The sequence below is a fragment of the Anopheles stephensi genome, chromosome 2, assembly GCF_013141755.1.
Source record: "Anopheles stephensi strain Indian chromosome 2, UCI_ANSTEP_V1.0, whole genome shotgun sequence".
Classification (NCBI taxonomy): domain Eukaryota; kingdom Metazoa; phylum Arthropoda; class Insecta; order Diptera; family Culicidae; genus Anopheles; species Anopheles stephensi.
Genome location: NC_050202.1, coordinates 4,514,761 through 4,529,895, shown reverse-complemented (window position 1 = coordinate 4,529,895; position 15,135 = coordinate 4,514,761). Strand labels below are relative to the sequence as shown.

Here is a 15,135-nt window from a genome sequence, read left to right as displayed (position 1 = left end):
GTGCCTCACAAAACGGGTCCCATGTAAAGAGATCCTTGGCCTAATCATGCCCTGCATACCTCGAGTGTTAAATATATTTAAGTTTTAATAGAAGTGTTTATTGGACTAGAGTGTGTTAACAACACTAAAGGGGTTTTCCACATCCCCAAAAAGACACGGTGTTAAACACTCCACAACAAACTCTTTTTTGCGTGTTACCTTCGCCTTTAAAAAAAATAACGCTTGTAACGGTCACTTCAGGAGCGTGTGCGATTAGTGTAGTTTTTTCACTGGGAAGCAAAATCAAATTAACGTTCGAAGGTAGTTTTTAAAATTTTGTTCCAGATGGAATTTAAAGAAAGAATCTTGCTGGGCTTAGGATAATTACAAAATAGGGCAAATTAAACATAATTCAGGCCAGGGAAATTGTTTTAATTGTGCGTAAAATACGGTTATTTTTGAACGCACAAATCCGTTTGCTGTCATCATTTTGACAGCTCGCCCGCAACGGACCAACCCGTCCGTGGCGAGGACAAGTGACACAACCGAAGAAAACAAGAAGAAGACGGGTTTTGTTTGAAAATGGAGTCGGACGACGAAGTGCAGCTCAATCTTCTGACGCTGTTTTTCCTTTAAAATCGTTTCGTTTCGTGCAGTTTGTGTAGAGCAAGGGTGAAATGAGTGTTCGTACCGTGTGTTACGCATGAAGGTATGTCGGGAAAGCGTGCGTGCGAGTGTGGAAAAGTGTGAAAATACTGCGTATGCGGCACCCGATGATGGGATGATGCTTTCGGAGAGCAGTGAGAGGGCTCACATGATTTTTTTTTATACCCGCACAAGTGTTTACCGCAAGTGTAAAGTTCTTGCAAAGTGAATCCATTAAAAGGTTGCTAGTTTAGTTGCAGCAACGAAAACAAGCGGCTGTTTGGATAGAAATTGCGAATTATGAAGCGTTCTCGGAGCGTACACCGAAGCGAGCGATGAATGGAATTCCATCAGATGAAAACTCGCTGTATGCATAATACATAGCCCACGCACACAGTCGCACACCCCGTTGTGCACCAGCAGCCACGCACACACAACACACGCTCAGCATGGCTTGTGGTGTGGGTTATTTTTTTTTTTCCTTTCGCTGGTAGGAAACATTCACTTGTCGCGTAGTGGAGTGTCCGCGGGAAAGGAATGCATACAAAACATATTTTTGCTCCCACCGTCTTCCGGCGGCGGTGTTATTGGAAGATGAAATTTTATTGATCGGACAAGGCACAGGACCCAAAGTGGATCCCATTCGAGACAGTGAAGAGTGCCTTTCATCGATCATTTCTCAAGTGCCGCCGGTCTCAAGGAGGGCAGAAATATAGCGAACGGCGACAAGCGAACGGTGGAGAAAAGAAGCAAAATTAAGATGGAACCGTTGCACCCTAGTTTTTTGTTTTTTGTTTAAAGAACAACCCCCTGGCCCCAGCAGCAGTAAAGCAAGCGTGGTCGAGTAGCGGTGGGCGGTGGGAAACGTACGGCTACACGAAAGGAACGGTCCAAGAAGCGACTTTCATTAATGTGTGGTGTACATAATTATGTATCGCGCTGCAAAGCATGCACGGTTGGGGTTGTATTGGTGTGGTGAGAAAAAACACGCAGCAACACTGGGCTGTCTGTAAACAGTGCTGGACAAAACAATAAGATCACCGTTCAATAATTTATTCAATCATTGGTGCTTCTGAAAAACGTTTTAGGGACAATTTTTTTTAATCAAATGCTCTGCTGATCGGTCAATCGATCGAGCTGAATGAAAAGTCCTCATGGGTTAACTTACCGTCCATGCGCAACATCCACTTGGCGGACTTAGTTGGCGACAGAAGTCCTCGATACCACCGCTCACGGTAGAAAGCCGTTGTCTGCCAATCCAACTGTTGTCCTGACTATTCTGATGGATGTTTCAACGACATCACTCCATCTTAATTTGGGCCTACCACGCCACCTCTGTCCAGGTGGACGGCAAAGTATAGTGATGATCCAAATCATACAACCAAGCTTGCGAAGAAGTTGATTTTGTGAATCATATTGTTAGATAAGCGAGCAAGATTTCATGATCTCAAAACACGAATTTGCTCACGTAAATCATTGATTTAAATTTTTTACCAAAGCCCTCAAGCTGTTACATCTATTTTGAAAATTATAGAGCTTTCAATTGATGAAAGTGGTCGGTTGGTAGAATATTAGGAACATGGAAATGTAGGTGATCTTACTGTTTTTTCCATCACTGTACGTATGCACAGCAGAGAGAAAGAGAAGGAAAGTGTGCAAAGAAAACAAAAGTTTACGGTTTAGTAGCTTTTTTCATGCTGCTCCTGTGTCCCGTGTAAGGCATCATTAACCTGTTTGCACGGCGTGCATAGCGATGCTTTTCTGCGTCGAGATCATCGTAGTAGCAGCAGCAGGTGTGCGTGTGTATGTGTGTGCGCGCAGGACGAGGGAGAGAACATGGGAAAAGGCGCCACCACCGACCACCATCGTTACGGCTGTTACCACCACCGTTACCGTTCAAAGCATCAAAGTTGCGGAGCGTGGAAACCGTGTGGAGAGAGGAGGAGATAAATGATAGAAATAATGACATGTTTATTATGCAACTTACGCCACTTCGCTCATTCCACCGTTTCGCTTGCTTGCCATCTCGGTCGCACCGGGGCATACAAAGGCACACCAGGGGCCAGGTCGTCGATCGACGGCTCGAAGGAAACGAGGAGATGATTCGCGTGGACATCTCTCAGTCCGTGGACAAAACTTCTCTTTCTGTTGATTTTCGCTAAAGATAGCACCCGGACGGTGTGGAATGAATGAAAAGAAAGTTAAAGAGCACCCGTTCTCTTATAGTTTTGTGTGGCTGTGTTTATTCCCTCCCCGCCTTATTTTCGCGTAGAAATGACCCGTACAATTTGGTTGGGACCTGACGACGACGACGATATGTGTGTGACCGATTTTTATGTTCACGGGCCTCCGACATAAAGAGACCAACAGGTGCATGAAGGTTGGGTAGCAGTGGGAATAGTGAGAAAGAGAGTTTCAATTTAAATGCTACCACCGTAAGTCCATTTTAGTGGCGATGGTTTGGGGATATTTAAAAAGAAAATACCCACAAAAAAAACTTACGAGGTGTATGCAAAACTGTAATGGTATATTAATTCGTAGAATTTGTATGATATTTTGTGCAAGAAACCGTCTCAAAGCTCAATGACAAATCAAGAACTCCTGATGCTCCAGAAAATAAGTAGTAGTAGTTCTCATACTAAATATTATATCGTTTTTTTCATTTCTTTTTTTCCTACACACAGAAAAGTAAATTTTTATTCAATGTTTTTTTTACGTTACGGCATTTCCGGTGAAGGGGGTTAAAACAGTGACCGCTCTGCTTCAAAACAAAACCCAACTGCCAGCACCCAACCAACCGATTGAGCTTGTGAAACAACATACCGCGATATAGTAGTAGTGGTGGTGCACTCTAGTACACTAGTGTGCGGTGGATTGCGGGTGACCGACCAAAAAAGCGTAAATTGCGAACCATTCATTCAGTAAAACCCTTTTTGTGCTGCACCGTGTCTCGTGTATGAGGGAGAGAAGAACGGCCACATTCCAATCGCGCTTTTTTGCCGACTCGTGCGGGTTGTGTGCCTCTATTGCTCTTCCAGTGTAGCGCATTACTACTGCCGTAAGCGGATCATATTCGTCTGCAATCAAAGTGACCATGTGAGCGTGTATTAAATTCGTGCACGGGAGTTGCTTCCGATGGCCGTACTGTCGTCGTCCCGCGTGAAGGTGTGCTGTGTGAAGCAGAAGCAAGTGGGGAAGTGAAACGAAAAAATCCGGGCCCGGTGATTCATAGCCTTACCTTTAGTTTTCTGTAGAGCCGCGCTAGTAAAAGGTAGAAAAACGGCACGGTTGTGATGTTGATGACGATGATGATGATATACCGCCGCCAGCATCGAATCGCCGAAACCACCAGCAGGGAAAGGAATTTGCTCGTCGTCCGCAAGCAAACGTCATCAACCGGTATTTCGGTAGAGATCGAACTGCTCGTTCGAGAGGAGGGACTTGATGTTTACCTACACCGTGCGATGATTCGCCGTAGCCACGTGCAGTAGTGCATTAGTCGAGTTTCGCTCCGTGCGTTGCAGGCGCCTGCAACAAAGCCGCTGCACATCATTCAGTTCGTGTTGAAAAAGTGAAAAAGTGACAGTGGTGGTGCAACCAGAGCGTGTGTGCGTGTGTGTGTCCTTTTCGGTTTTTGTGTGATGGCCGATGCGCGTGACAGCAGGTGTGTGGTTTTCGTGAACGGTTGACCTCCAGCAAACGACGATCGTTCTTCGATCATCATCATCGCCGGCAGCCAAGGTGAATATAGGAACGGAAAGAAACCGTCTCCCTGCGTATCGGGTGAAAAGACGACCGAGAAGAGCAGTAGGCCCTGGAGCGTAGTGTTGTGCGTTTGTGTGTGAGAGCTGCTCGTTCACTGTGGTGAAAGTGTATATTTTTGGCCATCGACCGCGTCACCCACCGAAATCGATCGTGCGCTGTGCGTCGTTATGCCCTTGCCGCGGACAGGCTCCACGCTGGGTCAGAGTGTTTCGTGGCCGGCTCTACGTGGTTTTACTTGTGCGACGCTTTTCATGAAAATCGATACAGTTTTTCACAAATCACATTCAATAGTGAATAAGCCCTAGCGAAGGCAATTAGTCGTTTGTTTTGTTCGAGTGCCCGTGCCGCATAGGCTTATTGTAATCTTCTACACGTGATTGTTCCCCGTCCGACTCGGAATTAAAGGGGTGTAGTTACGCTGCAACTGGACGGGCGTATGGCATTGGCGTGCGCTGCACTGTCCCCGGAAGTGGAAACATAATGAGTCAATCGGGCAGCATGGGTGTGAAATCTGACTCCGGCAAGGACGCTCCACAAGGGGGCGTTAGCAATGGTAGCGATAACAATGCGCAAGGTGGCAATGGTGGTGATGGGGTGAACAATGGTCCACCGACACTGAACGGCGTTGTCACGGGATCGTCCAGCGGTGGTCCACCGTCGGGCAACAACGCAGTCAACAATTTGCCACCACATCCACATCAACATATGCATCAGCAGCATAACCATCATCACCATCATCATCTTCAGATGCAGCAGCAGCAGCAGCAGCAGAGCAACGACGGCAGCGTTTCGATAGCAACGGGTGACAGTGAAACGGGTAGTTACTACGACCAAAAAACGGACCTTTCTTCACATCATCTGGACGACGAGGACGGGCTGGGTCCGTTGCCGCCAAAGTGGGAGAAGGCCTACACGGATAGTGGCGAGGTGTACTTTATCGAGTAAGTCGCTAGAAAGGATGTAATCAGAGTTATGAACAGCTCGTTCAGAGGTTCATGGATCATTATCATTCCTCCATAATACGGGCTAAATACTTCTCTGCCCATCTTGAAACCCTCATTATTATGGCATGATATGACTAACCCCACTGAGCTCCGCAAAGAGGGTTATTCAAAAATCTTACTGCCCATCTTCTTCTCAAAAGCATCAAAGGCTCTCCCAGACTTATGTGAGTAGTGGGTCTTTACTTTTTTTTTGTGCAGTCCATGATTTGTTCCTCGGAACTAGGACATCTCAACATTGATAATCACCCAAACTATTAGAGGTTCTGTATAACTCATCAATCAGTAACACCCGTTCGTTACTAGAACAGACACCTCGTTTGCGACTCGACAAAAAAATCGAGATACTGTGAAGACCTTAAGGGGCGGTCCGGTGGCCGAGGCGATAACGGCGCCGGTCTTCACACGGCAGGACCGGGGTTCAAAACCCATCCAAGACCGCCTCCCTGTACGCAGGGCTGATTATTTTGCTTCGTGTAAAATCAAGTCACAGAAAGCCAGAAATGGCAGGCCGAGACCTCTCGAGGTTGTAGTGCCAAGGAAGAAGAAGTGAAAACCTTAAATCGAAATTAACAGAAAATGTCTAGAGTTTTTCACATCAAGGGCCAACATTTTTATGAGAATTTGTAAGCAATTATTCATATTAATATTGTCATATTGTACCAAAGCAGCTACCACAGCTCAAATCATATGAGCTAAAATTCGCCCAAAAAGTGATAGATTTCTTTTTTCCCGAAGCTAATATGAAGAAAAACAAATATTCAAACAAAGACAGTCTGGACGAAACACGTTCGAACGCAAAACAAGCCCGTATGACGCACAAAGAATCTGACTCATCGTTGAATTATCTGAAAGAGGAAGAGCGTCGTACTGTGTTGCTACAGCTTGCACGAAAATCGTCAAAATTGTTGCTTTAGAGAAAAAAATAAAACCAATCGAACCTCCGTTTTTTTTATTAGTTTTCTGACGTACAGTCACTTTTTTCCTTAAATTGATAAACGAAACATGTCATTTACTTTTTTCTGTCTCAATGCTCTTAACAGTCACAACACAGGAACGTCACACTGGCTCGATCCACGGTTGTCCAAATTTCAGAAAAAATCGCTCGAAGACTGCCAGGACGACGAGCTTCCGTACGGGTGGGAAAAGATCTGCGATCCACACTACGGCACGTACTACATCGATCACGTTAACCGCAAAACACAGTATGAGAACCCGGTACTGCAGGCCAAACGGATGCAGGAACGTGGCGGCTCATCCCTCACGGTCGACGGCAACAATGGTCCCGTTGGTGGTGGTGGTGGTGGTGGTCCGCTCCTGGACGCGAATGGACAACCGATGGGCGCAAACGGTAACGGTGGTCCGGGCAGTGCGGGAGCTATCGGTGGACGTGTGAATCATTTCACCAAGAACCCGGGCAGCTTGCGTGGGGAGCGATTAATGACGACGCTGGTGAAATCAATCCGCGGTCTCGGGTTCACGATCGTCGGTGGAGATGACAATGTGGAGGAGTTTCTGCAGATCAAATCGATCGTACCGAACGGGCCGGCCTGGATGGATGGGCAGCTGAAGATGGGCGACGTGCTCGTGTACGTGAATGACATCTGCGTGCTGGGCTTTACGCATCACGAGATGGTTAACATTTTCCAGTCCATTCTACCCGGCGAAGAGGTACATCTGGATGTGTGCCGAGGTTACCCGCTGCCGTTTGATCCGAACGATCCCAACACGGAAGTGGTGACCACGATCGCGGTCGATGGATTGGTACAGAACGGCGGCGCAGTGATAGCGGATGGGGAGTTGAAGTTTTTGGAAAACGGTGGCTTTATGGTCGACCACTCGGCGCCATCGTCGGACGGGGTCGGGCAGCATAAGAATCCGCTGGCAAAAATCCAATCCTCCTCGGTGCACGGAAACGGACCAACGATCACGTCCAATGGAGGGGACGTTTACTTCAACGACACACTCTCCTACCAGCAGCACTACAACAAGGGCAAACCGTACGATCTGGTGCCGGAGATACTGCACATTAACATTGTGAAGAGTGACAATGGGTTTGGGTTCACGATTACGGACAGTTCATACGGACAGCGGGTAAAGAAAATACTCGATCGTCAGTGCTGCAAGAATCTGCAGGAAGGTGATGTCCTGCTGAGCATTAACTCCATCCCGGTGAAAGATATGAGCCACAACGAGGTCGTGCAGGTGCTGAAGGATTGTCCGAAAAACATCGAAACAACGTTAAAAGTTCAACGGGGTCCTGGGGCCGGAGCCGGTGGGCTGCTTGTTGGGCCGGGAGTAGGTCCTGTCTCGTCCTCGTCACTTCCCGCCAGCAGTAAGCTCACGAACAAGCTGCGCAAAAGCATCGAGATGGCCAAATTCGGTGGCAATGGTGGGGCGATGTTGAAAAAGGACGGTCCGGCGAATTTGTTCCGCAGCAAAACACCGACCGCCGATCTGTACAGTACGCAGACGAAGGAAATATTGCCAACGCGTCCCAAAACACCGCTAGTCGATACGCGGGCCCGTGCTAAAACGCCGTCCCTACCGTTGGCCGAGCTAAATGCGGAAGAAATCGAGCTGGACGGTGCCGGCGGTAAGAGTGTGACCGATTCGAAGCTGGAGCTGAATATGAAATCCAACGCCAGCTCGCATGATAACGACTCGATCGCGAACGATATTGGTGGGCTTTACCATCATCATCATCATCATCACCATCATCACCATGGTGGAGACGACCAGTTCCAGCATCACATGAAGCACTCGAATCTGGCGGATCGGTTAGGCGAGCTATCGATCGGTGGCGCTAGCGATACGGCGATCTACAACAACAACGGACAGCCGGGAGGCAACCATCCGTATCAGAGTGGTGGCGGTGGTGGTATGGGTGGGCCACCGGGTGGTGGTGGTGGAGGCTACAATCAACTTTACTCCCCACCGCTTGTTCCTCCTCCACCGGTACCGCCGCTCGGGCAGGGACAACCGTATCATCATGACAACTGTTTCTGTTACGATTGTCAAGATGTCCGTCAACAGCAGCAGCAACACCACATGCAGCACCAGCAGCAGCAGCAGCAGCAACATCTGATGAATCGCCAATACTCCTCCTCCCATCCGATGAACCCGTCTCCCCACGGCACCTATAGCCTTCCGCCTCAGATGAGTGACAACATCGGCAAGCGTCTGAACGACTACCTGATGGATCGGAAGCGTTCGACGATGCAACAAACGGGCAATCCCGGTCCCGGACCGATGGGGGGTGGTGTTGTGCCACAGTACGACAATCTGTACCTTTCCCAGCACCATCACCTCCAGCAGCAAGCGGGCGGACCATCACCCATGCATCCATCCACGTACCACCATCTACAGCAATCACCAGGCGGTGGCAACGGAATGTCGCTGTACGACACTCAACAGCAGCAGCAGCAGCAGCACCACCACCACCATCATCAGCAACAACCTCCACTGTCCAATTTCTATGGTGGCAATCCAGGAGCAATGCATCCCGGACCACCCGGCAACGGTTGGAAGATGAGCCCCGGGCAGCAGCAACAGCAGCAACACTCACCATCACAACATCACACACTGTACCACGGTGGTCCGGGAATGGGGGGACACCATCACGGGCTCGATGAGTACAGCCTGACGGAGGTGACGCTCGAGCGGCAAGCACTTGGGTTCGGGTTTCGCATCGTGGGCGGTACGGAGGAAGGATCCCAGGTGACGGTGGGACACATTGTGCCGGGTGGTGCGGCCGATAAGGACACGCGCATCGCCACCGGTGACGAGATCCTGAACATTAACGGAGTGAATGTGGTAAGTAAAGAGCAATGGCCGCCGCACGATGGGCCCGGGTGTAGAACAAACTGTTACCGTAACTCATCCCCCTTTTTTGTTTCAGGAAAATGCCTCCCATCACCGCGTGGTGCAGCTAATGGGTGAGGCGGGTCTACGGGGCCAGGTGACCATGATTCTGCGACGGCGGCAGCTCTCCAAACCAATGGTCCCACCACCACCACCACTCCCCCCGAACCCCCGCTACCCGTACAACGTGCTGGTGACGCGGAAGGAGAACGAAGGCTTCGGGTTTGTCATCATTTCCTCGTCCGGCCAATTTCTAGGCTCGTCCATCGGTGATCTCATACCGGGCAGTCCGGCGGAACGGTGCGGTGAGCTGAAGATCGGCGATCGTATCATCGCCGTCAACTCGATCGACATTACCGGCATGAGCCACAGCGATGTGGTGAACCTGATCAAGGAGTCCGGGTTGCAGGTGAAGCTGACGATCGATAGTCCCCGGGATGGTATTATGCATCCCGCTATCGGTTCGCTCATACAACCCAGCGTCCCCACGTCCGTACCGAATGGAAACGGTGGTGGTGGTGGTGGTGGTGGTGGTGGTGGTGGCGGTGGTCCCATGCTTAGCTCCAACACGGATCTGTACGTGAGCAGCAACAGCACGGTGAGCGGAAGCAATGGACCAACCATCAACCGCTATCCGGCGATCATTTCCTGATTGCGGATACGGCTGCAACAGCAGCTGGCCGAGCGCCATCGTACGCTTGCCCAGCCGGATGCATCCCTGGGATGAGAAGAGTCTGCTCAGGCCGACCGGTAAACCATATTAACCAAAGTCACAGAGACGCGTCACAGTGCGTGGTGTTGTTTGCTATCGATTAAGATGTACCCATTAGCTGCCGTACAATTCGAGTACGGGGCGCAATGTGTAGCCTTAAGTCTTTTTGTTGTTTCCCCCCCCCCCCCCCCCCCCCGCTGACAAACGACTTGCCCAAAATTGCTAGCGCAACAATCAACCAACCTGCAATAGGGTACCGCTGGGTACATGCAAGCGCTCCGATCTATTATCTTTTCCTTACATGTGTTATGAAATGAGGGGTTGTTTCCCAACTGCTTTCCCAGCTCATGCACGCTGCTCATGCACCAGATGGGAAAATGTGGGCAAACTTATCTCATCGATTCTATTGTTTTTCTTTCGTTATAGTTTTCCACCTTACTCTTGGCACAGTGCTTGATATGTCATTGTACCACGATAGTTGGTTGGCGTAGCATTCGTGCTAAATAATTTTCCAACGTTGAACGTTTTTGGCTCTTCGTGCTCGTTCTTAAGCAAAACTATGCAAAACGTTACGTCTTCACGTTACCTTTCCTTTTCACGACCCGTCTTCCATCGTTGAACACGCGCCTCTTTGTAGGACAAACATGACAATTTCGCCCTTTTTTTATCTGTCTTTACCACCAATATTCTTAGATTTGCCTCATTTAATGCCTGTAAAGGACCTGTCCTGTAAGACCTCAATTTCGGAACGAACCTTTAACCTAGCCCCCCCTCGAAGACAAAAGACTGGAAAAAATGTGAACTCAGTTAGGCGGTGAACGGTAAACACGACAAACAAAATGCAATCCATCCTGTGAACAAAACAAACAAACAAACAAACAAAAAATCTTGCCTTACACCACTTTTTTAGCAAACTAGTAGTGCGATTGTTGTTAACAAAAACCAATGAAACGTGATTAGTAAGCGTGAGCTCAACATATATATAGATATACATGGTACAAGTGTGATTGCTCATTATGCTGCAATTTTGTATTTTAACACATGTTTTTCGAACAGGTGATAGCTAGTTGAACCGGTGGCTTGGTTTTTTTGGAAGGAAACAGTTTACCGACGATCGTTTGAAACCCATTTTGCATTTATATGCGCGTAGCAAATGCTCGTGATGCGGTGGTTCGTATTTATTAGGTAGAAAACGGCAACATTTACAACAACAGTCCATATTAAGCGTGTCCATATCGTCGTCTGCACGCAAAGCTCATATCGATGCAAAAGCGGGAGAAGGAAACAGTATATTTAGACGGGACAGGCAGAGAGTAGTCAATCCGAATAGCCAGATTCTAGAAGCCAGCTAAAAGGGGTGGTCTCTCAACTTTAATTAGTCGGATAGTTGTTGCACTAGGTTAAGTGACATGATTTGTTTGTTGTACATAGAGCATTTTAGTCTAGTACTTAACCCCTTTTTTCTTCAAAGCAAAACCCTTAGCAGCACTTTTTTGTATTGCTACAGAGAAAGCCTTACAGCCTTACTATCAATGCCCAACCCAATGTGTCGATGTATATACCCAAAGCAGTAGAGAAACGAACGAAACAAGGATTAGGAAGGATGAAGAACGTGTGTGTGTGTGTGTGTGGATGTCAAAATCAAATCAAGTGCCTCCCAATTTTTATTGTACCGTTTAACAAAAAAAAAGGAAAGGAACGTTGCGTTCCCCCGTACCCCCAGCTAGTGTTCTAGTGTGCATTTTTATACTTGTTTATGTTATGGTAGTGTAACGCGTAGTAGTATAATTATATCGCTGTAGCAGTAGCAAACTCCTCAGATTTTTGGTCATTAACCAACCAATGGACGCGGCCGCACCCTATTTTTCTAGCAATAGCGAACACAGCAAAGTTAACAACAGTAAAAGTGAGCATTAGGAGGAAAGAGTTGTGTGTTTGTATGCAACGGGAGCTATTTTTCGTGCGTACTATTGCAAGTTAAGTTATTTGTTAAGCAGATTTGGTGTACACGAACAAGAACCAGAGAGAGAGAGAGAGAGAGAGAGATAGCATTTTGTTGAAGTACACAGTATTCTTTACCGATCGTCAACACAAACAAACAAAATGGGCGAGTATCGTTGATGTAGACTCTATTTGACTTACCGATTTTAAGTAGAAATCAATACTTAAGTAAAAAAAAAACCCCAACAGTGTTACATGAAGGAAGCTCATTAAACAAACAATAAATAAAGCAATGTAGTTGAAACTGAATCGCTGCATTCGTCTCAGCGACTTTTTTTTTTAAATGATCGAAGCATTTAAAATACTATATAATGCCTTGTTAAGAACTTGCAATGACTAGTGTCTACGCTGCTCTGGTAACAAAATCGTAATGCTGCTTTCTCGCTCGCGCGTAAATTTAAAAAGAAATGAGTTCTATAATACGGAAAATGTCTTTCTATAGCCAAATTCTCTTTGAAAAGTTTTCACTAAAAAAAATGAAACTCAACTTTCTTGCAAATTTTAAGCCAGTACAACCACCAGCCCTCTTGTCAGCTGGGAACCATTTTTCTGCTTTCGTATACGCCATCTTGTTCGAGCGTAAATGTAGCTGTCAAACAGCCGAACATGATGCAACCTCTCGCGATAGATATAAACGGTAGGGAAAGGAAAAAATAAAGCCAACGGGAGAGACACTTGCCGCGAGGAATAGAAAGCCGAATAGAAAATGTCCAGCACGGAAGATTTCTACCTGCGTTACTATGTCGGCCATAAGGGCAAATTTGGCCACGAGTTCCTGGAGTTTGAGTTCCGGCCGGACGGTAAGCTGCGGTACGCGAACAATTCCAACTACAAAAACGACACCATGATCCGGAAGGAGGCGTACGTGCACCAGGCCGTGATGGAGGAGCTGAAGCGCATCATACTGGATTCGGAAATTATGGCGGAAGATGATTCGCTGTGGCCACCGCCGGATCGCGTTGGACGACAGGTAAGGGTGGGGGTTTAGATAATGGTCTCATGCTTTTTCGGTTCGGTTATTAATCGGTTGGTGTTGCACGTTTGCAGGAGCTAGAAATAGTGATAGGCGATGAGCACATCTCGTTCACCACATCGAAAACGGGTTCGCTGGTGGACGTGAACCAGTCGAAAGATCCGGAAGGACTGCGCGGTTTCTACTACCTCGTGCAGGATCTAAAGTGTCTCGTGTTTTCGCTCATCGGACTGCACTTTAAGATCAAACCAATCTAACGCGATGCGGTTACAGTATCAACTCATATTCTGTTTACACACACACCAACACACAACCCCATACCCACGATAATGCACCGTGATTGATGGAATAATAATATGGAGATTTTTCATTTTATTAACAATATAGAGTAATAATAAACCCGACAAAAGGGGACACTTTCGCCTACTCTTCCCAGTCTTCCTCGTTGCTCTCGCTGGCCGATGCGTCCGTGGCGGCAAGCTTCGGTACCGGTGGCGGAATCAACGCGGACAGCCGGTCGATCACGTTGCCCGGTTCCTGCTGCTCGCGAGTGCCCGAGATACCCTTGCGGCGCATCTGCAGCTTGTTGTGCAGATCATCGATAAGGCTCTTCGGTTCCGACGATTCGCCGCGACCGGCCGTCGTGGTGGCGGCGTTACGCTGTCCGGCAGCTTCACTACTCTGCCGAAGGTTCGCTTTCCCAGCCCCACCGGCACGTCGGATCGCTTCCATCAGATTAAAATGAGCATCGCCTCCGGTCGATGGTGCACCTTTTTGTTTCGCGCCGGATTTAGTTTCCTGTTCGAGTTTGTGTTCGTCCGTGGTGGTATTGGCAGGTGCTGGAGCTGGTGGTGGTGGTGGTGGAGGAGGCGGTGGCGGCGGAGGTGGTGGAGGAAGAGTGGCCACGGGTGCCTGTGGTGGTGGGATCGGTTCATGCGCGTTATCACGAGATGCAGCTGCTGGCAACGGTGGCACCACTGAGCTATTGCCGACCGGCTTTTCTTTGGAATGGTCCGCCACATCGATGGCACTGGTGAGATCCTCAAGCGAGGGCAACTGTTCGATAATGCCGGCCAGCTGAAGCGATGGAGCAATCAGCGTACTGTTTCCGACGTAGTTTATGTTGCTCACGATACCCGGCAGATCGGGCAAATCGATCGGAACGTCCAGCTTCGGTGCATCGCTCAGCGAAGGCGTGTAGAAAATGTCCTGGCTCTTCTTCTTCGCACGGTGCCGAATGATTGGGGACGATGAGGAGAGTACCCGTTCCTCCCGTATCGCTCCACCGTGCGTGGAAGTCTTGCGTAACGATCGTTTCCAATCTTGCCCCTTGTAGTCCTGTACGTACGCAGCCTCATTGAACAGAAGCAGCGTGTCGAGGAACGGTCCCGTCTCGCGTCCGCACAGGCTTCCGACCCGTTTGTTCGTTGCCGACGAATCGAACGGAAAAATGCGTTCATTTTCGCGCGGCGACTTAACGTGATAGAATTGGATCTTTTCCTGCAACGAGTGGGACGGTAGGTACGGTTTGGGGCGGATTTCAACGAAGGAAGGATCCCAACGCAGGACGGGTTTAAGGCTATCGGTGGCCGAGATCGTTGGACTGATCGTCGATTCCATATCGCTTGCCGGATAGCGGCTGGGTGAGTAAATGATGATCGCTTGCTTGGTTTCGTGCAGTTGGCGCACTTTGCTGTTTACCGTGTCGACGCGTGCATCGAGCGCCTGCAGACGTTGTTTGTTTCGCACGATCCGTGCATGGATCTTTCCAAACACATCCCGCACCACCTAAAACCACAATAACCAGAACAATTAATGCTAGTGCCCCTTCTCCGTACGCTCAGGGGCACCCTTACGCGCACATACCAGGTCCAGGTACTCGAAGGCGTTAATTGTCTCGAGGACCATTTCCTCGTGACAAATGTCGTGCTTCACCACCGGTACACTGTACGAATGCATCTCGAGTTTTCACCACCGTTTTCCCGGTCATTCAATTGAATTACGGCTGCAGTGGGTTTTCGCAGCATGAATCATGAAAGGGGAAGGCAGATCGAGTGCATTTATTTATTTATTTTTCGTGTTCCTTTTGACGTTTGAGCCCAAGGTTCGTATAGGATTCGCTTGCTCGAAACGTCAAACGAACTGCTCGAAACACGACGAACGCGACCACTCGCAGCTCGAGTGCGCGAAAGAGC

General features: G+C 48.6%; 3 protein-coding genes across 3 annotated transcripts; 2 read left to right on the top strand and 1 right to left on the bottom strand.

Annotated features, from left to right (window-relative positions):
* The first annotated feature begins 530 nt into the window (after positions 1-530).
* LOC118508149 (membrane-associated guanylate kinase, WW and PDZ domain-containing protein 2) lies at positions 531-12,216 on the top strand. Its single transcript, XM_036047685.1, has 4 exons — positions 531-688; positions 3,309-5,330; positions 6,434-9,206; positions 9,292-12,216. Exons 2-4 carry the CDS (start codon positions 4,870-4,872, stop codon positions 9,904-9,906), a joined length of 3,849 nt encoding a protein of 1,282 aa, XP_035903578.1. The 5' UTR covers positions 531-688; positions 3,309-4,869; the 3' UTR covers positions 9,907-12,216.
* A 359-nt stretch (positions 12,217-12,575) lies between these two features.
* On the top strand, positions 12,576-13,354 carry LOC118508153 (protein mago nashi). The gene is made up of 2 exons (XM_036047690.1): positions 12,576-12,937; positions 13,015-13,354. Exons 1-2 carry the CDS (start codon positions 12,674-12,676, stop codon positions 13,195-13,197), a joined length of 447 nt encoding a protein of 148 aa, XP_035903583.1. The 5' UTR covers positions 12,576-12,673; the 3' UTR covers positions 13,198-13,354.
* On the bottom strand, positions 13,281-15,019 carry LOC118508151 (WASH complex subunit 1-like). Its single transcript, XM_036047687.1, has 2 exons — positions 14,807-15,019; positions 13,281-14,728 (listed from the first exon to the last, which is right to left on the bottom strand). The coding sequence occupies exons 1-2, from the start codon at positions 14,897-14,899 to the stop codon at positions 13,364-13,366; spliced, it is 1,458 nt and encodes a 485-aa protein (XP_035903580.1). The 5' UTR covers positions 14,900-15,019; the 3' UTR covers positions 13,281-13,363.
* Positions 15,020-15,135: the final 116 nt, after the last annotated feature.